Source organism: Corvus moneduloides, chromosome Z, assembly GCF_009650955.1.
Source record: "Corvus moneduloides isolate bCorMon1 chromosome Z, bCorMon1.pri, whole genome shotgun sequence".
Classification (NCBI taxonomy): Eukaryota; Metazoa; Chordata; class Aves; order Passeriformes; family Corvidae; genus Corvus; species Corvus moneduloides.
This window is the reverse complement of record NC_045511.1, coordinates 69,222,817-69,244,689: the sequence shown is the minus strand read 5'-3', so window position 1 is coordinate 69,244,689 and position 21,873 is coordinate 69,222,817. Positions and strand designations below refer to the sequence as shown.

The 21,873-nt window shown below is 38.5% G+C and overlaps 1 protein-coding gene across 1 annotated transcript in view; it reads left to right on the top strand.

Annotated features, from left to right (window-relative positions):
• The window catches only part of CAMK4 (calcium/calmodulin dependent protein kinase IV), a 146,979-nt gene that overhangs the window by 76,599 nt on the left and 48,507 nt on the right, over positions 1-21,873 (top strand). The window contains exons 3-5 of the mRNA XM_032095631.1: positions 1,121-1,183; positions 1,714-1,796; positions 14,427-14,499. Coding sequence (XP_031951522.1) covers positions 1,121-1,183; positions 1,714-1,796; positions 14,427-14,499 — 219 coding nt within the window. The remainder of the gene's footprint in view (positions 1-1,120; positions 1,184-1,713; positions 1,797-14,426; positions 14,500-21,873) is intronic.

Here is a 21,873-nt window from a genome sequence, read left to right as displayed (position 1 = left end):
TCAGGTGATTAAAAAACCCCATGTGTCTTCTTCACTAAGAATTTGAAGGTTATTTTATGTCCCTTTTAAAGGTTTATATATAATGACTGCCATTCATTTCCCATATGATATAAAAAACAAAAACCAAGACTTGCCTTTGATGAAAAGCCTCCACTAAAAAATAGCAGCACAAGTCTCTCTCAAAATGTTCTGCTTGACATCATGTATGTCATCAGTTTTTGAGCCACACAGTGACTTGCTGACTCTCATTCATTTCATAACCCCCTGAGCCATCAGTGTAGGACTCCTCTAGGATTTGGGAGAATATTTGCAAACCAGGTAGTTTCCTCATAAGTGTATTAATTGCCTTAGCAACTTAAAAGCATTCATAATTTGCTTACAAACATTTTCCATTCTTGCTTGCTTAAGCGTTCTAGCTCCAAGAGACCTGCAGCTTTCTTTCGTGAATTAAATATTCCCTAGCTCTGCCTTTCTTGTGAGAAATGACTGATGTCCCCCAAGAACATAAGTTGTCCCTGAATTGCTAAAGACTGCAGTTCGAAAAGAGAAGGGGTAATCTTCTCAGAGGTTTAACCCGTAATTTCAATTAATAGATCATACTGTTAGAGATAATTGAAGCCAGTTGAGGTTAAACCTTACACGGTGGCTGGGGGTATTTGGCCCTTGCATCACTTTTTTGTTCTAAGCAGTATGTTACACTACTTTGATGAGCACATCCTACATGCAGAAACCTTTTTCCAGCACAGCTGCTGATCAGTGTGTCTAAAGGAAGCTATCCTAGCATAAGCTCAACAAACGTAAGTAGAAATAGACAAGGCCAGAACTTGAGTAAATTTTCCCACTGTTTTCAGATATCTTTCCTGTAATCTACACCTTATGTGACTTACATGTATATTTGTAATCATTTTGCTGGATGTGGACATTTCTCTGTTATAGTATGTCTTGTGTTAATGGAAAAATTCTCTTTACAGTATGTTTGACTTGTGATTCTCACATCAACTTATTCTCCTGGGAGGTCTAAAAGTGCTATTCATACATAGCATCCTGTGATTCATCTACAAGTTTCTATGGTGATCATGGAAATAATTTTTTCCATTTTTCCTTCCCCATTTTTAACCAGGTAGACAAGAAAATTGTCCGCACCGAAATTGGAGTTCTTCTTCGCCTTTCGCATCCCAACATTGTAAGTTTAGCCATGTTCCTTCACTCCACATTTGTTTCCTTGTTTTTAAATATACTTTTTGTTTATGAGAGAAGACTGTTGTGGTTCACCTGTACAGACCTGGATTAAAGCTTTGGGTTCTCTTTGTGGGCATGCTAGCAGCTCTTTAATGAACATCTGTTGAGTTATACTTCCATTTTAAGATAAAACGCTGATGTTCTTACAGAGTCGAGTGAGAAACCACATGAAAGAAGTTCTGCAAATGAAAGTAGAAGTTGGTGTTTTCAGTCCTGGGAGGGTAGGAAAGGACTTACTTTTCAGTTTCTCTGAGAGGTTGGCAGATGGCTTCTTAAAATCCTGCATTTCATAGAGGTTACTGAGGTATGAGAATAATCAAAAGAGTACAAAAAAAGAAAAAAAGCTAGCAAAAAAAAGTGGGAGAGAACAAGGTAACTCTCCCAGCTGTGGTCTATTTTCTACTGTTGACCTTCAGATGTGCTTAGCAAGAAGACAAATAAGCAAAAGAAATACTTTCTGTTATCTTTTACCAGATAAAACTGAAGGAGATATTTGAGACTCCTACAGAAATCAGTCTTGTTCTGGAACTGGTCACTGGTGGAGAACTATTTGACAGGTAAGTTACCTGTACACACCTCTCCCAGTACCTTCCTTCCCCAAGGATGTTAGAGTTCAAATTTCTTCTCTGTGTGTAATCCCTGTGTTAGTAATTACTGGAATTATTTCACCAGCATATGATTTATTCACATGAATAAATATCTGCAGCAAACAGCTTAAAAATGCCTTTGGAAATGTAATTATCAGTAGACTTTTTGGAAATTATACACGAGCTGAAAACAGAGGAATTAGCTAGTAAATGTTGAAGAAAGGTGCTCAGCAGACACATAGCATTGAGTGTGTTAGAGCAGAAAAAAGGTAGGAAAAACTGGCAAAATCTCATTGACCGGTCATCATAAAACATGTCAGGCAGCAATGAGCTTGCCAGCAGGACAGTGTTACATCAAATGAAAATTTCGTAAGCAAACTAACAAGAAAGAAATTCTCTTTGGTATTTGCTCTGTTTGTGAAACATCTGGTTTTGCTAAAAAGGTTCTGCAAGACAGCTGTTGAGTTATGAAGGTTTTGCTCATGAGGCTGCACATGCTTCTGGAGTAGGTGCGTATGCATGAAATGAGATGATTCTGTAATAGTGTTGGGATGATATTTTACTAGTAGGGATTTGGGTTTTTTAGAGCAAGAAATGATAAGAAAACCATTTTATACTGGCTTGAGTAAATGAATTAACTTACTGGCATTAGGGATTTCCAGCTCACGTAAGAACTTCTGTAATCAAAGTTTAGTGTTATAGAGGAATATTACAAAAATACGCGTCAAATGTTAAGTCTGAAAGTATCTTTCATTTGAAAAAACAAAAGCATACTTCTTTTTTTAATACTGTGATCATATCTTCGACCTTGACAAGAACTATTTCTAAAAAACAACAACAAAAGCATCTACTACTGTGACATCCTAAGTTTGACGGAAGAAAGGTGATTCCTCTCTGAATACTCGTCCAAAGCAATGAGGAGAGACATGCTGCAAGTTAAAGAACCAGTGAGGGCCCTGAGCTGGAGAGGAGCCTGGTCAAAGTGCCTTACCTTTCGTGTGGGCCTTTATGTATCCAGGTGGGTTTCAGATTAGGTCATTTTCAAGAAGGCGGTATAGTCTACAGGAGTCTTTGATGAGAAGATTTTGCAAAGGCAAAACACAAATAATGCAGTGAAATGGTTGGTTCCTGAGCAGCAACCATCTTTGTGGCAGAAGAACTGAAGAGACTAGACTTCATAGGATCCAGGACAGGGAATTACATTATTTGATGAAACCAGGATTTAATATTCTGACCATTTCAACATATTACAGTCTATTCTCAGCAGTTACTACTAGATTTGAGCTGTCAGATTGATCTTTTCAAAAAGATTGGATGCTTGATCCAATAGTTTGGACAGCTAAGACCAGCTGTCTGGTGTTTTGACTAGAAGCAAAGTCACTCAGATTGTGGGGCCCCCTTGTGATGCTATAGATGAACACCAACACTGTGGGGATCTGAACTTTGCATCCTCCTTTGCTTCTTGTACAACAGAACTGCAAACTTTGTCAATTCAGGCCTCTGTGATTTGGAAAAAGAACCAACAAGCAATGGAGCAAGAAAACATAAAATTATTTTCAGCTCTTAAGCTAGGAATAGAGTATTACTTCACTCTTCAACCTTAAACTAAAAACAATTAAATAGAAATATGCAGCTGAGATGTTGTGCACTAGTGACTCCAGTTAAACATTAACTCTCTCTCCTTTCTCAGCTTCGATGAAGGATTAACACTTGCATTGTGCTATACAATGGTTGCCCTTGGAGTTTTAGTGAGGGTAAATTTAGCTTTCTGCCTTAGGGCATTCACCTCTCATGCTTAATCCTTTCAGTCCTTACATCTTTTTATCATGTGTGAAGGAAATGTCCAGACTGACAGAGAGATCACAGAAAGGAGTGCACTCCTTTCTCTGTGCTTGTATGATTTGCATCCCAGGAGAAAGAAAATGACCCTGGAATCTCTCTTCCTGGGCAGAGGAGTTGTGTCAAATGTGGACGGAGAGCTGTGACCAGGTCTTGAGATCCACCCCACTGTTGTCCTCAAGGAGAGACCCTGTGTGGGCAAGTAGGACCCCAGTGTGGCCTGGAACCACCTCCAGGGTTTGGAGTACCTTATGTGCCTTATTTGTAAACCACTGCCCATACACAGACGGCAATGCAACTTCTGTACTCTGGAGGAGTTACTCTTATCCCTCTTTCAAATCAGCTATCAGCAAATGACACTACTGGGCCTGTTACACAAGCACTCCCGCTCTCCTGGTTGCAAACATCCTCATTGCTGTTACTGCTAAATCTTGTAATATGCCACTAATTTTTATATCAACTGTTTTATTGCTCTAGTTTTCTGCCATCCCAGATGTCCATTCTTTTTTTGAATAGTATTTGAGCTGCAGATGAGTAAATTCTTTCATGTAAACATCCCTCTTATCATGAAGATGATTTTATAAATACCCAAGATCCAATTAGTCTTCTAGAATCTTATTAGCATTGTTGATGTGCTGCTGGTTTCATGCCACTCTAACTGAAAGTTCTGGGTAATGAAATTATTCACTTCCTTCACCATATTTAACATTACTGTCAAATCATCCATGTTATTGCTAAAATTAACTTTCATTATGACAATTTTTCAATTGTGTTACCTGAAAGGAGATAAATTCAAATGAATGTATCAGTTTGACACCTGAGTTAATATAGCTCAAATCAGATTGGTTTTGGCTGTATTTTTAAAAAAAAACCTGTTTCCCAGACTTCATAAACCACATTGTAGGTCATACTCTACATACCACCTCAAATACAATAAATATAACTGTACTTGAAACTTCAGAAGTCTGTGTAAATTAGAATATTTATTGCCAATGTACATGATGATTTTTGCCAACCCAGTAAGTGAGGAGGGACAAAGAGCTTGTGGAAAAAAATGACAAAGAGAGTGGCAGACCAGTGGAGGAATTCAGCAGCACAGAGAGAAAAATGCAGCAGGTCTAAATTAACTGGTATTGAAGTTCTTTATGGGTTCTGCATCTCCAGCCTAGTGCTGGGACATACTTCTGATATTTGCTTGCCCTCCTCTTTCATTCTGGCATGTTTAAAACAGACAGGCATTGTTGAAGTGCATTTAAACTGGCAGTGTTTTGACAGAGCCCCAAGAGACTGTCTTCTGATAAGGCTCTGAGTGTTCCAGCAATGGTGAGCCCAACAGCACAATCTGATATCTTGTCTTATATGGCTAACTTTTGTTGAAGCTGGTCTTTTGCATTCAGATTTTATTCATATCTATTGTCTTTCAGCTGAATCACCACCTTATTTCTTTTCCAAATATGAATTTCAGCAAAAACAATCAACTCTACTTTATTTTAGTCAGAATACCTGCAGATTGCTAAGAATAGTTTTTGTTTTTTCCATTTCAAATAATAATGTCAATCCATACACTCCTCTTGTTTTTACTTTGGCATCTTGACCACAGACTCTCCTGATTCTTCTTTCATCTTATTGTTAAGTGTAATGTCTAAAAATAGCACTTACAACTGACAGTCTCTCGAGTCACTTCCATTTCAAGTTTCATGTAATTTCCTCTGAACTCTAAGTTCAAGCTCATATTCTTTTATGCAGTGTACATTAACAAAAATATTAATTGTTCTAAAGAACTTGCCTTTTTAAGAGAGGTGGGAATGACTGCCTCATGGACAAAATATAGTGAAGCCTTCCCAGGCTTTAGGAACACCTTTTTTTTCTTTTTTTTTGCTTTTGGAAATTAAAATTGCTAAGCTATGTCAAAAATAGTCAAGGAGTTAATCAGTCACTAAAGTGGGGGTTTTTTTAGGAACTAATGTCAGAATAGCACCCTCTATTTCCTTCAGTGCTCTGGTCTCATTGTGTCATGGCAGTCTGTTTTCTGAACAGGGGTCAGAGAAGTCCTTTGGACTCCCTGCTTCATATGACCATATCACAGATCCCTCACTCAGGACTGGCAAAAATAAAAAGAGGTTGGTGACTTGACTACATCAACTATGCCTGGAAGTAAAAACACAAAGCTCTGATAAAAGTGCTCCTTGATATCTTAGTAGCTCATTTGGTTTCACTTGAATTTAACTTCAGTAATGATAAAACCCAGTAATTTCAGAAAAAAGACATGTGCATTAATGCTCATTTGTAGTCTTTTCAATGTAATTTGCTATTTCATTCTCATACAGAGTTGTAATAATGCCTTTATAGTTTTTTTTTTGGTGGTCTGTGCCTAATTTTCTATCACTCTGGAAACTGGGAAATCCTTTTGTAAGTTGTGCACATCAATGCCTGTGAAGCTCTTTAGTTTATTAGATATTTTTAGTACAGAAGGTTCTTGTGATTATAGCTCCTCTTACAGATGTATTCTCTGTTTTCTACCACAGCCTCAATTTTGTAACATAGATGTACATAGTCTGGATGCCAGAAAAATTAGGAGAGATACACCTGTTAAATTAAATAGAAAGTTGATTGAGGCTTAGCTGAATTCCTTAATTATTAACAAATTTTAACTTCTTGTCTGATTGAAACACAGAGAGGTTTTGACAGCTGTTGAGGTATATATACCTAGAGCGTATATGACTGTACCCTACACATATATATACATGCAGAAAGTCCCTGAGTGACCCAAGTGCTAATGATGTGTCTTCTGTGCCTTGATTCAACACCTGAAATTATAAAGTCACTTAGGATGTGCATGCTTTGTACATTTTGAGTTTAATTGCTTTTTTGCTATGTACATTATGAAGAGAGTGTAAAGTGAAGTAAAAATGTTTTAGGAAGAAGTGCAGTTTCCCTAAATATTCAGAGCACTGAAATGCTTTTGCTAGTTGATAATTAAGGAGATTTTTTGATGAAAGCCTGAAAAGTAAATAAGTTTTACATAATGTATTTCTCAGTTCAATGTTAACCTTTAGTCGCTGTTGTAAGGAATGCATCACAGACCTGTGCACTGTAAGAGGTGCCAAGGCCACCAAAGAAGGTCTGGAAGAGGTGAACCTGAAATAATCCTGAACTGAATAATGATCATGTGAACACTCCTGGGAATTGTGACATAGAGAAGTATAAGGACAACCTGAGTTATGCAAGCTGTGCCCAGTTCCAGCGTTTGATGGTCCATTGCTCACTCTTGCTGGCAAGTAGGTGGTGTGCCAGAGTGAGCGCCAGGCCAACGTGTTTAAAATGTCATGGCAGCTAGAACTGCACTGGTTTGGCATGGAGGGGGTGGAGTGAGCAAGTGGGTCACCTGAACTCAGGTAGTATCTTTCCACCATCCTTCGGCATCCACAGTTTTGGCTTTTGTTTCTCAAACACCTCTGTAGTCTTCTTATGTGCAAATTATTCCAGTGACTCTTCAGACTGATAATTAGGTTCAGTGCCAATATTAGGAAAAATTTTTTTTTTGTAAATTTGGCCAGTATTTGTTTGCCTTGTCCCCAGCAGGTAGAGAGAAGGTGACTATTTTATTCGTTAAAGCAAACGTTAAAGCAAACTGTCATGCAGTGGAGGATTGTGGAAGACTCTATTTTCTCAGCCCCTGCAATCTTTTGTCCCCCATTACATTTTCTATGTGTCAGTTACTGTGTATTGGACTTCCTGCACATTCCCACATCTTTCCTGTGTCATGGAGCCCTTAGATAGACAGATAAATCCAGTTAAAGCCTCAGCTGTTGTTGGCAGAGCAGCTTCATCGGTGCCTTCAGTGCTGCTCTTTTTCCCTCCCCAGGCCACTGCGCCTTTTGCAAGCTTTCATTGATTCTTCTCTTTGCCCCCTCTCTGCAGGCTGGAGTTGTGACATGCTTCAGTAATTCAGTGTGTTGCACTGCCTCACACAGTCATTCACACAGAAACTTTTGAGAGGGACGCTTGAGCAGCCAGTGCATGACACTCTGGCTTCACAATCTCTAGAAGCAAGGACTATTATTTTTTAAAATGTCTTCTGAAATCAAGCTCCCGAAAGATGAACTTGTCTATTTCTGTGGGTACTATACTAAGGCTGAATTGGAAGTAGAAAGTTAAGGAGGTTAAGTTAAACCCTAGTATGAGCTATAAGATATATGTAATCTTTCTCTAAATTCTTGTGCATGCCACATTTACCAAAAAGTGCCTCTTGCTTAGTAACAATGGAGGGAAAACAGTTTTCCTGAACGACTGCAGTGCTGAAATTCATTTCTAAACACAGTATTGAAGAAAAACTTCTACTTTGTTTCACAGGGAGTCAGATGCAAACCCAGGTCAGTATTTCCCATTATCTTTTTTCAGATCACAGACAGACAGTTTGAGTCATTAGAGACAATAACAGCTAGTCTGCTCTGGACTATGAAAATGGTTGCAAAATAAGGGAGATTCTGAATCAGAGCTACTTTTAAAAATATTTATTATTCGTCAGTTCTGTAGTATGGAAAATGCATACATATTTATGAGGGAAACCTTTTTTTTTAACTAAACAAATGCATCAGAGCAACCAGGAATTGCAATCACTTCAATACAGACATGAACCAATAGATCTGTGAATCATTCATTGAGAAAGTGTCCCTTGTGGAAACCATTTTGCTATTGAATAGAGAGATGTCATTTTCTTTTCCTCTTTCTGCTAGTTTTCCATCTCACTTTAGCTTGTAGAAATCTTCTAATTTCATTTTAATTGAATACAAGAATTTGCATAAGAATTAAGAGAGCAGTTTGAGAAAAAAATCTCCATGACAACCAAAGCGTTTTAGATAAATTAACGTTTATTATATAGAACCAAACAATTTTAAAAATTGTTAGCACATACTTGCATTGGAACAGGATTTGTATGTGTCTCGGGCAGTGTCTCACCTGAGACTGTGCATAAAGTAGCATGAAACAGTCCACAGCTAAGTTACGGTGCAAGGGCTTTGGGTAAAAGCCAGCCAGAGGCAGAATGAAATGACCCTAAAAAGAGTGATGGCTTTTTTTGTGTCACAAGAGTTATAAAGGATGGTCTGCAAAGCAAATACAGACAGTGCTTAAAGAAAGCAAAACAATGCTGGGAACTGATAAAGTAATAATTTTAGATGGCCAAGTTGATTTAGCAGGACTTTTGCAAGCCATACTATATGTTTCTAAATTCAGCTAATACTCAAATGCTACTGACTCCACATCGTGGAGAAATAGTATTTATAGTAGCAACATTAAACGATGGCTAAATATTTCAAATTTTAGAGTAACTGTTTAGATTAATTAGCATAAAACTAAGTGCAGTTACAAATACGAATTAAGGCAGGAAAGCAACAGACTTTACCTGCTCACATTTCAGGCAAGAGTGGAAGATGGGTAGAGTGACCCACGTGGGAGGGAAGCAGAGAAGAAAAAGCTAAGAATAGGAGAACTAGTGCATGTAGAGCATGGGGGAGGAAAAAGTAGGTTTGTTAAAGTGGTGAGATTTCAAATTTTCTTGATCAGAAGGAGTCGTGAGTACACGTGGAGTTTTAAAAAGCAGGAATATTCATTGTACTGTATTCTGATAGCAATGAAAAGTAAAAGAGGCTTTGGTCTCAGGATCAGTGGTCTCCACTGAAATTTTCAGGCATTGCTGCAGTGAGAGGCCTGGAGTAGCTCTGTGGAGTGGGGAAGGATGTTCACCCTTCCTCACTCTTAGCTGAGAGCTCTCACTGTAACAACAGCAGAAAGGGCTGACTGGAATTTAAGTTGCTGCCAGCCTTGCACGAAGAGGTGTCTGCTATAAGTGACTAGCCCAGTGTAGCATCTTCTGGCACTGGATGAGTCCTCTCCTTGCTCAAAACAGGTTCCTGGATGGTTTTGATTCCTTTTTATACCGCTGCAGCTGTGTGAGCTCTCTTTCTCTTGCTGGACTTGAAAAAAGCTTTCCATGGCTTCACACAGTTACAGTGAATTAAAGCATAATACCAGGAAGAATGCCCCAAAAGGAGTAAAATCTTTTACATGGTCCTCCCAAATTGCACTGTAGGCTGCGGGGGTTTGGTGAATGCTGGTAAGAATTTATGCATCTGCAGATGTAGACTCTGATGAAGATGCACATCATGGAAACATTACAAACAAAATACAAAGAGCTGCAATTCCATGGTAGAGAGGCTGCTCTGAAAACTGTCTGCAAAACTGAGGAATTTATACTGAGAGAAAACTTCTAGTGCTCACAAGAAACAGAAATGCTGGAAAGGCTGGCTGGAATCTGGCAAGAATTACTGCAAATTATGAAACTCTTGAACACATACATGTGTTCGATGATGGAAACTGCCAAAATTTCAATTATAGGAGAGCATGCATCCCCAGAAACACATTATGCCATTTCCCCAGGCTTGCTGGGCAGTGTGATGCTAAGGGTGTTTTTGCTCACTGCTAAATATGCTATAGCCCCATTACCTGGCAAGGCTCTTCCACCTCTGGGCATCAGCAGCAGCTGAGAGAGCATGATAACACAGATTTCTGCGGGGTACCTGCGCCCTGCAGGCAGGCAGAGGTGTGTCTCAGCACTGTGGGACTGGGGCCGTTCCCAAAGGGCGTCTTCATCTCTGCTGGCGCTGGGAGAGGGCAGTGAGTAGGGAAAGCATTTCCCAGCTCCTCTATATAGGAAGAGGCAGATTTATCTCAAACATGATTACATGTTCCTGGAAAGACAAGATTGAGTCGGATGGTGCTTTAGAAGAGCTCTGGCTTGCTGTCCATCTAGTAGACATTCTGCTAAATGTGTGTCTTGCCATATACAAGTGTAAACAATTGGATCAGCATATTCCAATAAATGTGTGTGCACGATCAAGAAAAATTGATCCTACACAAATCGGCATCGCATTTTTGCTTGGTCTAGAATGTCTTCATTTTGAATTTGTGTCTTGAATTTCCTGGATGCTTGCAGAACCAAAATCAGTGTTTTTCCAAGCTTTTTTTTCTGGTTTGACTTCAAGCAGATCTGGATTCCCTAGTGTCTTCCTCATAGTTTTTCTCTTTAGCACTCTTTTGGCCTACCTGGCTCTTTCATTTGCACATCAAAGAGAGTATTCAATTAGTTCCTTATTGCTGCTGCTCCTATCTTTCTGTCCTCTCAGCAAAGGTTTAATCTTCCTTCACCCATGGTTTTGTTAAAGATCATTTTGTAAACTAGGTATAAATAGTTGGGATTTGCTTCAATAATAGGGAAATAAGATATTTCTGCAGGTTTCCTTCCTATTATAGCAAATAAGGGCAATGAGTCATTGTTAATCTGCAGGCTGAATTTGAGAAATCCTTTTACAGAAGACTCCTTGGTCTCAGGTAGGAGTGTTGCTGGCTCACCTACCATTTGTCTTAAGTAAACTATCGCAGGGAGGATGCAAAAAAAAATATGCAAATGATCCCCCAGCACTACTGCGTGACCTGAACTACAGGATAATCCTCTTTCAACACTCCTCCCTACTGCCTAATAGCCAGGTTTTAGTTCTAAAGCAGAGAACCCTCAGAAATAAATGTACATCTTTATAAAGGGATATGTATTTTTTTTTCATTTATTGCTGTCAGAAGATTACATTTTCTATTTGCTAGATTATTATTAATTAAGAGTAAGTTTCCTATTCTCAATAAGTCTGAATTCTAGACTTCTGGAAAACTGGAAAGTTAACTGCATGTGACATAAGCTGTAATTGGCTTGCCAGTGCATGTTATTCACATGTGGCATTAGCAGATGGGTCCACTGCATTGCACAATATTTCTACAGCTGTTTTTAATTGCTCTCCAGAAATATGGGTCCACAGTTCATTACATTTATTTATTGTAAAGTGTAAATTACAAAGCTTCATCTACAAGGTCTGTGTGTTTCTTCTGCTATGTGTTTAACATAAATAATGAGAGCAGCATGCTATCCTTACCAGCATATATTGTGTAAGTTAGTGTGGACTCATCTCGAGGTCAAGAGGGCAGTCTTGAGCATCTCTGATTTTTCCCTTGTTTCCAGTGGTCACGAAAATAGAGGGGTTTTTCTGCACTGGCTGGGCATTTGCAGGAAGCTCCTCTTTTTTTTTGTTTTTGGTGAGTGGAGGAAAACACAAAGAAGCAGAATGCATTTAAGGGATTTTTTTTTTTCATTCCCCTGGTTTATGTATTTGAAAAAGATAGAACAAAGACTGAGTTACCACACCATAAAAAGACAAAGTTTTTGGATTAAGGGAGAAATGCAAATTGAATTGTAACTGCATTGCTTCGTATTTCTCTGATCTTAGTCTGAGATGTTTTGGAAAATCAGGGTATTCTAAACACTGTTCAAAGCCTTAGAACCTGCCTCATGCATTTCTGAGGTCAGGTGCACAGGGTTATCCTGCACCTTGTAGACTCAGTGCATGGGGCAGGGTGGATGCTACAGACAGGTACATCTGGCTGAGACTAAAAATTTCATTTTAATTAAGAAGTAGGGGAAGCAAAGCCAGTATATTTGGGGGAATGAAGACTAAGCAATAGCATCACTGGGGCTCAGGTCTCAAAATGTAATCTAACAGAAGAGGATAATTCAGCCTGAAATGTCTAAGGAGTAATCTAGCCTTCAAGCATAATGTAGCATTTTATTGTGTAATTTGTGGGTTTTTGTAACCCCTTTCCTATACTTCAGGGTAAAAGCCTAATACAACGTCTCAATGAGGTTTGCTTCCTTTTCCCCTTATGGTGATAAGTTCTAGTAAAGCTCTCCCTAATGGTGTAAACAGATGATCAAAACAGGGGAAGGGTGAAGGCACAAAAAAAGCAAAGGTATTTAAGCAGTGCATACGGCATGACAGCTAAAGGGTTGCCAAAAAAACCAAAGAATCCAAATCAAACCAGCTTCTAGAAATAATCCCAAGCAATTATGAAGCAAAGAAATCGTGGTGAAATAGAAGATCTGCTTGAAAGGGATTATTTGCTGTTACTGATGCCACTTGAATAGACTCAGTTCTCTGTGAACTGTGTAAAGGTAAAGTAATTGAGGCTGATTGGGAACATACCTGTGTAGACTGCTTTCCACAGTGCCATGCTCGTTGCCTCGTTTGTGGTGGAGTACTATCCTTGCATTGTTTCTTACCTCTAATCACTTGATCCTCTAATGAGCATAAAGTAATGCTTTTCCTGTGTAGGTCAGTCAACACCTTTCCTGTCAGTTTTGTGAAGCTGTGACGAGCTGCACTGGTTGTAACTCAACAGGAATCTGTTATTTCAGTAAAAGGAAGTGATAAAAACTTACTGCAAAGCAGGAGCGGTGGGGAGAAAGAAGGATAGCTTTCCTGCCATCATCAGAGCCTTTTTATGGATCTTGGGGCAGAAGGTCTTTTCAGTGACTCCAGACATTAAAGGTTCCTTGCTGTGCTGCTTCATGAGGATTTTAGGATATTGTTTCATAAAACTGGCTTGTCTGCTTGCAGAACATAATTTTATAAAACGTCTCATAGGCACCACAGGTTCTGTTTCTAGACAACATCTATCTATGTTTTTTTAGGCTTTGAAGAATTAATACGGTAAAAATATCAAGACTTCAGATCAGAAGTCTGACCTTTCAGGTAACTCTCTGAGGGAGAGTTATTGTAGCTCACAAATACTGTGCTCAGTTAAAAGCATTAGTAAAAAGATTATTGAGTGTCTTAAATGGAGTGTTAGGATATCTTAATAGATAGATCCTTCTTTTATTAACTGCTTGTATGTCATTGTGCAAATCTGCGTCTACTGCTGACTCTGTAAGAAAAAGTAGCTTTTCTGAAAGAAAAAAGTGGCTTTAGTTGTAATAAAAGTGTGTTTCTCTGCATACAGCATCCCCAGTTTTCTACTGATGGGGTATGGATACAAATATTGCTGCTAGCAAGAATTTTTCTTGCTTCTTCCCAGTCCCGTGAGATACTTTTCTCTCTCACAGAAGATATTAGCAGAGTTCTATAAACTATGAACACCTGCGACCTTGCAAACCTTTGTTTATGGTACAGTAGGAAAATATTTTGACAATGGGTGTTTTAGGATTTTAGCCAATCACCCCAAGGGGTGGCTGATCCTTTGTCCAATTAGACTATGAAGAAAAAAGTCTATAAAAGAATTGTAAAATAATTAATAAATCAATCTTGCTGCGCAATGCCTGCCTGCTGGATCTCTCTTCTCCTCCCTACCACTGTGGGACACCATGATAATGGGGGAAAAAGACAGTTGTTCAGCCCATCACACTCGAGGGATAATTTGAAGCTAGTAAATTTTTACGCCAACTTTTTCTCTTGAATAATTCAGACCTGTGTGTGCATAGCATAGTGCTGTTTTTTTATAACTATCTAACTAACTAACCAATTAACTAACTAACTGGGGAGGGGGGGCTTAAGTTAAGTATAAAAGTGAGAAATCAGTTCCTAAATGTTGAGTAGTTTTATCTTTCAGTAATTCAGATTCCTTGACTGTCAGAAAGTTCCAAAAACTTTGAACTGAATGTGTACATATAGTATGAGCATCTTATCCAGATGATATTTTACCTCCTGTCTTTCATTTAAATGGGAATCAAAGGTAACTTAAATTGCAAAAGGGTTGTTTTCTAGTCTCTTGGGAACAATCCACTGTCATATTTAAATTCGATTTCTTGCTATCTCATTTTTGAAAAGAAGCATCTACCTTCACTGTTTATTCACCTTAAGGCTTAATTGTTTATTTTTTCTGCAGGATTGTGGAAAAGGGATATTACAGTGAACGAGATGCTGCTGATGCGGTCAAACAAATCCTGGAGGCAGTTGCTGTGAGTATTATCTGGTATCTCATGTTCAGCACCTGATCTTTAATCCGTGGTGGCTCAGTAAATACTTGTGTTTGAAAGAGGCAGTGTGCACAAGTTTCCTCCTACAATTAATTCCATATTGGTATTTTTTAAGGTAATGAGTGGCACTTTGGAGAATTGCACTTCAATCAGAATGACAGTACTATTGAGAGAGAGCAGAATAATAATTGCTGCCAGTAGGTTGTGCAGTTTCTAATATAACTTCTTCCTCTATATGTTTTGTGCTTTTCAAACATTGGAATTTTTTATACAAATATTTCACATCCTGTTACTTAGAGAAAGGTATACAGATTATTGAGGAAGGCTTCTAGTGTCTACATACAGTATTTCTGTGCATTTCCTGTGCTTCTTAGTCACCTGTAACTCTTCCATCTAATTTCACACCAGATGTTCTCCAAACCAGCAATCAGATACTAGGGAAACACTAAAGAAATTAATTTGTCCAATGTTCAGTGTATGTGTTGGCACTGTTCACTTCCAGTACAGAAGAGAGAGGACATGTTGGACAAGAAAAAAGAGAGGTCAGCCCGCAGGGCTCATTGGAAGGATGTTAGTGGTGAGGCAGGTTATGTACAGGCCATCCAGAGAGATTCAGTGTCAAAGGAGCTGTCCTCAGGAAAGGACTGGTGGTGATGACTGACATCTGTGGAAGATGTCTAGAGAAGAAGAGATTACTGGTTACAGCAGTAATTCTGTTAATCAGAAGGAACAGACAGATCTGGGCATATACCTGGGATGGTAACAAAATACCTCAGTGTGAAAAGTCTCTATAAATCATGGTTTAGTATTATTTGTGAGCCTGTCCACACTAAAAAAAGATGTGAGAACTGGTGTTTACTCCACTAACTGCACTAAACTGCAAGACCACACATGTTCACTTCATGGTCCTTTCTGAATGATCTGATGTCTACTGTATCAATCTCATCCAAAGAAATTTAAATTATGTATTTTGTAGCACATCATAATGCGTTTGTATAAACTTTTAAAATTGGCTCAGATTATTATTTTATGACTAACTTTTTCTTGCAATTGAAGTGTCCCAGATAAGATGGCTCTATGTTATTTAACAGTCTTTTACAAAAAATGATGATTTACTTTTGCTGAAACATGTTTCAGAAGGTGTTTAAGCTCTTTATTTTAAAACCAGAAACTAGAGAAAAATCTTCACCTTCTATGAGTTGTAATAGCTTGGCTGAAATTAATGGAACAGTGATGTATGAAAACTGAAAAACTAATTTTAATATAAGCAATAATTAGGATTTTTATGGTTCCCTGTACTAGATCCCTAATTAGGATGAACTGTATTGACTTCTGCTCTTACAGCTGACACTGAATATCTAAGCCAAGGCTGGAAAAGCTGTGGAGGTAGCAGTTACCAGCTTGGGATCTTGCAGCCCAGCTGAAGTACTCTGATAGATCGGGGCTATGAACTTGACAGAATGGTGTTTGTGAGCGGGAGAGGAGTTATTGTTAGAAACTGGAAAATGCTGCTGCAACAGCATAATCTTTTGAAAATAAAAGGAAATGTGTCCATAGATCATTCCTAAAACCAAATATTTGTACAATTTGTACAATAGGCAATGCCAGTGAATATTTTTCTGACAATACATATGCTTTTTGACCTATGCAATTTTTATAAATTGTTCTTTGACAAAACAGCATCCAGCCATCCTTTTGCTGACTTCCCTTGAACTAAATATTTTATAAGTCCCCTGTTCAGGACTGTTGCTCTAGTCATGGATTTGTCCTTGCAGTGGATCATTAACATGAGGAGGTATTAGGTCTTCATACAGAAACTGTTTTTATGAGACACGTCTAAAGAATTTAATGAGAAGCGTAGAATGGAATTTTAAAAGCACATAAGCATTTTTTGTTCAATTCCTTTTGAAATTGTTAAAGCAAATGGACTAATCCATAAAGCTTCTAGGTCTGTCTGTTTTCTGTAATACCTGAATACCTGTAAGCCCAGCTCTAACTGGCCTACCAAGAATTAATCAAGCAACCAGAGTACACACAGAAAATTAATCTGAATCTTCATGTCACAAACCATCATGAATATATCAGACATCTGTCATCCCAAGATCAGAGAAAATAACAAAAGCAGTACTCCACATTAATTTTGCCTTTTTTCATGAGTTTCCTTTCTGCTGTTTACATCTGATCTGGTGTTCCCAGACGGTGACTGTATTTGCCCTTAGTGGGAACAAATTACATTTTTTTCTCTCTTCTGCATTTTTGTCTTTGCCATTATTCTTTCATTGTTCTTCAAGCTGGGAGATAGCTCCATTCATAAGATAAAAGGCTTGTACAAAACTAGGTCAAACCAGTGTTCATCCCTTTAGCTCTTCTGCTGTGCTGTTCAGAGCAGGTGGGGAGGTTTTTTGCTACCTGACATCTCAACACAGGGAGATGAGATGGAATCTTTTCATTCCTAAAGTTTCATTCCTAAAGAGGAGGTATTTGAGGGCACTTGGCATACCATTGTAATTTCTCTCATAAAATGAGTTGCATGCAGTGTGGTCTTCTTGCGTGCTTATTCTAGTAGCAGTTTTTCTTTTTTTTTTGGTAATGAATGTATTTCTGCACGCAGATATCCTGAGCCCAGATCTTCACTGGGTATCTTGCAGAATGAGTTATTGCTGTTTTGGTATCCAAGTAGTCCTCGAAAGATTGGTCACAAAAAGAATATTGCACATTTCTTTAAGAGATGTCTATTTTTTAGCTGGTCAAACTTCATAAAATTATACTGTGTCTTGGGGTGACCTTATGATGTGTATCCCATATGGCTGCCCTATGCCCAGAAATTAATTTTTGTGCCTTTTTATGCCTCTAAACTGAGCCTGAGAGGGGAAAGGAAAAGCTGAGCAAAACTTTTTCAAAGCAGTTTGCAGCTTGTTCAAGGTCACACAGAGAGAGCGACTTTTTTTCCAGCTGCGGCAGGGGAGCGAGGAAGCACCCGGCTTGCTGCTTTCCAGTCAGCTTTTGGCCAGTGGTTTCAGTTTCTTTTTCTCCAGAGAGAGACTGAGAGTTGAACTTTTTTTTCCTTCCCTGGAATTTCGGATTTTCTCCCTTTTCTACTGGACTGCTTCAACCTCAGAGCACATCGGGAGGACTTTCCACCGGGCACAGAGGGCCTGGCCCTGGCCCTGGCCCCAGCTCCGAGGAGACCAAAGGGAGGACTCTGACACTTTCCCAGGTTTTTTCTCCACAGCGAGAGATTTTATTATTTAGCATTATTTTCCTTTTCCCATGTGTATGTTAAATAAATGGTTTTTATCTCTTTCACTTTCCTTCGAGGAAAATTTATTTTTTCTCGAACCTGGTGGGGGAGGGGTGGTGACCTGCCTTATCTCAGAGGATGTATTTCTAAATTTGGCTAAACCAGTACACACCGTTTTGTTTTGGTTTTTTTTAATGTGTACTTTCAAAATCTTACATTTATCACTAAAAATAAATGCTCTTCCTTCTTACCTACTCTGCATTAGTGTCAAAGGGATAACTTTCTGCTTAGGGATTAAATTACTCTTTTCAATATATTTAAATTTGAAATTTTGTATAGCAGTTTAGTTTTTGTATTTAGGGTATTTACTAGCATAGCTACTATATGTAGTTTTCAACTCATCCGTATGTCTCTAAATTAATTTCCCACCAAGTTTTACAATAATTTGTTTTCTTAGACTGCCCATTATCTTGTCTAGATAGGAACACTTTCCTGAAGTTATATGTGGGACTCCCTCCATTTCTATTTTTTAATTTAAGTTTTCAACCTCTTCAAGCTTCATTATAGATCTGAACCTCTGTTCAGTTCCTTGTCAGCTTAAATTCACTGGGAGCATGCTGAACTCTCAGGATGATGGCAAAGCCTGAGGGCACTTAAGTAACTTGCAGGTTTGAGAGAGAAAATCTAGATTAAAGGTTTCTATTCATTTCAGAGAATTTTGATCTGTCCAATAATGAACTGTATGCTAGCAGGCAAGATGTAGGTACTATGAACATGCAGCTTGCAGGTGCATTTTACAAACTCTGAGGCATTAGTGTGTCTGACAATTAGAGTTTAGGCCAAATGAGGTAATCTAAAGACAGGATGAGACTCAAGCGTATTGATTTAGATATTTGGGGGTTTTGGCATTCAAAGAAAACTGTACAAGAGATAGAGATTATGCAGAAGTTTCTGTCAAATTTCCGCACGTTCACGTGTCGGAGGAAAATAACTTTAAGGGATGGGACTATGCAATTACACGAATTTATTGTTTAAAATAACAAACGCATCAGTCGAGGCGTGAGATTTTACAACACCTCCGAGTAATGACGACTAGTCACAAGATTAGGGTTACATCGTAATTTATAATTTTCTAATCCAATAGATACTTAAAACGACACTTTGTTTTAGATTAATGACCTATCACCTGTGGCACTTCTCACTGCAATGCAGTTATGTCTTGACCAATAACTTCTCATGTCACGTACACGCAGATGTCTCTCTTATACCATCTACATTCTTAACTTAAACTATATAAAACCACACTATTATATTTTAAAACCCTTCACCAAAACACCCAGTGTACAATTTTACTTATAAGAATACAAGCTTGTAATCCTTTTGCTTAAAGTCTATAAATCTCTGTCAATTAACTAGTCTCTTCCGGGGTGATAAATCAAAGCCTCCTTTAATTGCAGGAGTTTCTATTCCTCTGCCTCACCCTCCTTTCCTTTTTTCTATACAGTCATTGACTTAGTTCTTTCTGGAGATAGAGACAACAAATGGATTTTAGTTTTAGCCACCAGGTACAAGGTAAAATTAATTGAGGTGTATTTGTCACAGGCTTCTGAAATTCTGAGCAAGGCAAACATGTTACATTATCAATACATACTTAGCAAGGGCTAAAAAGGCATGCCATAAAAAAGGATAAGAATTGGGAAGAAACCTGGAGCTCAGTTCTGTAGAAAATGAAGTTAAAATTCACAGAAGAGACTGGCAGGGCTGCCTAGGTATTACAACTGAGGATAAAGACTTGTCTAAAATAGTAGCAAAATTTGGGAATACTCCTTGTAGGAAGAATCCTATGCTTGATTGAAGATATTGAAGAACTATTCACTTCATCTCTTTAGAAGATTTTGCAAAGGATTCTCATTTCAGCAGAAGAGGCATTTGAACCTTCAGATTTCTCCCCATTCACTGATGAATCCTGAGTGTTTTCCATCCTCCCTCTGGCAGTAGAGAGTGGCTTTCTGAGTCTGCTCCTGGCATAAGTGTTGTTATCCATAAGGATGAAGTTAAGAAAGAGCCGGTGTTCTGATCTAACAGATCAGAAAGCAGGTCTAACCCCTGCTTTTCTGATGGGGAAGGAAGGGGAAATGTAAAATTCTTCTGTTTGCTTGAAAGCGGAATTTCAGAAGCTTGCAGGTTTAGGCTGGATTCAGTGTGTGCTTTAACTGTGTGACTGTTACTAAGAGGACCAATGTTTGATACTGTAAAGAAGGAATCTGCTAAGGATTATGATGTTGTACTGTATTCCCTGACAGTATGGTCCACTTTGCCATTCCCATTCTAACACACAGGCTCATAGCCTGTTTAAATAGCATAAACACTACTTTAATAGTGGTCCTATTAGACTGCAGAATAAAGAGGTTCTAGCAATATTTCTAAAAAGGACTTCCATAATAAAACATGCCTCGTAAGCACAATAAATCCTGTATATCAAGGCAGAGTGTCAGACATAGAGGAGGAATGAAAATAGGGGAGAATCTATTGTTTGCTTGCATTGTATCTTATAATTGCAGTGAAGGCAGGCAAGGACTGATGGTTGGACTGATATCAGGATGTGTTTTCCAGGTCAATTACATTCATTCTTCCCTGAACTGGGAGCATTGCCATAGGCGTGGCATACAACTTAAGGACTTGTAGTAAGAAATAACAACATCCGTCCATCCTAAGGCATTCTTGTTGGGTTTTTATTAAATAAAAAATAATTTCTGTTTGATCTAGTCTGGGCACAAAATGTTTCTTTCTTCAAGATTTGTTTGTGAGGCTTGAAGGTGAATCCTTTTGGAGAAGGGTGGTTTAACACATCATGTACAGAGATGACTCCATGGAAGCTGGGAAATTTTCTTGGCCTCTTCTTCCATTTGGTGACAACATTTTAACAGGGGCTTCATCAGTGCCCTGGGACACTGTTCTGTCACACTGCTGTTAAGAACAAATAAGCATGTAGGTAAACTGTCAAGTTATGTAAGAAACCTATTGAAGTGCTGCCACTGCCTGGGAGAGAAATGCATTTCTGTTTCAAATGTGCTGTTTCTGAAGCCATGTTCAATAATGGTCCCACACACAGGATAATCTGCTTAGAGAGTGAAGGCATTTTTAATGAGTAGGTTCATAATTTTGCAAGCTTATATTTGATTGCTTTTCTTTTTTGTTGCAAACAGATTTTAAACTATTTTTTTCTTGTTATCAATGTACTTAAATTGTGGGGAGGGTAACAGACTGGGACCTATTATCACACTAACTTGATTTATTAGCACCTTGATTCAGAATTATTTTATCAAAAACATTTTTTGAGATCTGTTTTCAGCTGAGTACAAAGTTCCTTTTGCAGCGCACCTACTGAAGAAGAGTTACAGTCAAAGGAGCCCAGCAATGCTACCATCAGCAATGAGGAAATGAGGGTATTGTATTTGCTATTATCACTAATAGAGGAAATGGAGCGAGCAGATTTACTGTATTACAGTTAATGTCCAGTGCAGCAAAAAGTCAGGGTCATATTTGCCTAATTGTTACTGTTTTATATTATGCTTTCATCTTAGTAAGCTGTCCTTCTCTTGTTTTGGAAACACGTCACTACAGTATTAATTTTGGAAAGTATTTGGAAATAACAATGAAAGTGACTAATTAGCACTTGTTTTAACTCTCAGCACACCACAAATACAATGCCAAATGAAGCTGTGTTTGAGTCAGTAGCTGCTACTTAGTCCAAGAGACTGACATTTGCAGGGAAATTGTTGTCTGAGAACTGACTGGGGACTCAAGGATTTGACCTTTTCCCAATTCATCTCAGGGAGATGGGAGATTTACCTGCACCTTCATTTATAAGACAGATTGTTGAAAATATTGTGTGAAGAGAGTGCTGACCCCGTCCAAAGGCTGGGTCTATCTGCCTGATTCACTGATTCTTGAGGCATTGTTTGATGATGGCCTGGATGTCTCCTTTAGAGGGGGAATAGCACAGGAAAGAAGCTCTGTGAGAATCTGAGTCTTGTCTTTATACAGCCACACATTGCTCTTCTGTACGTTACCCAGCACATTGTTAGCAATTAATAAGCACAAGAAAAGGAAGA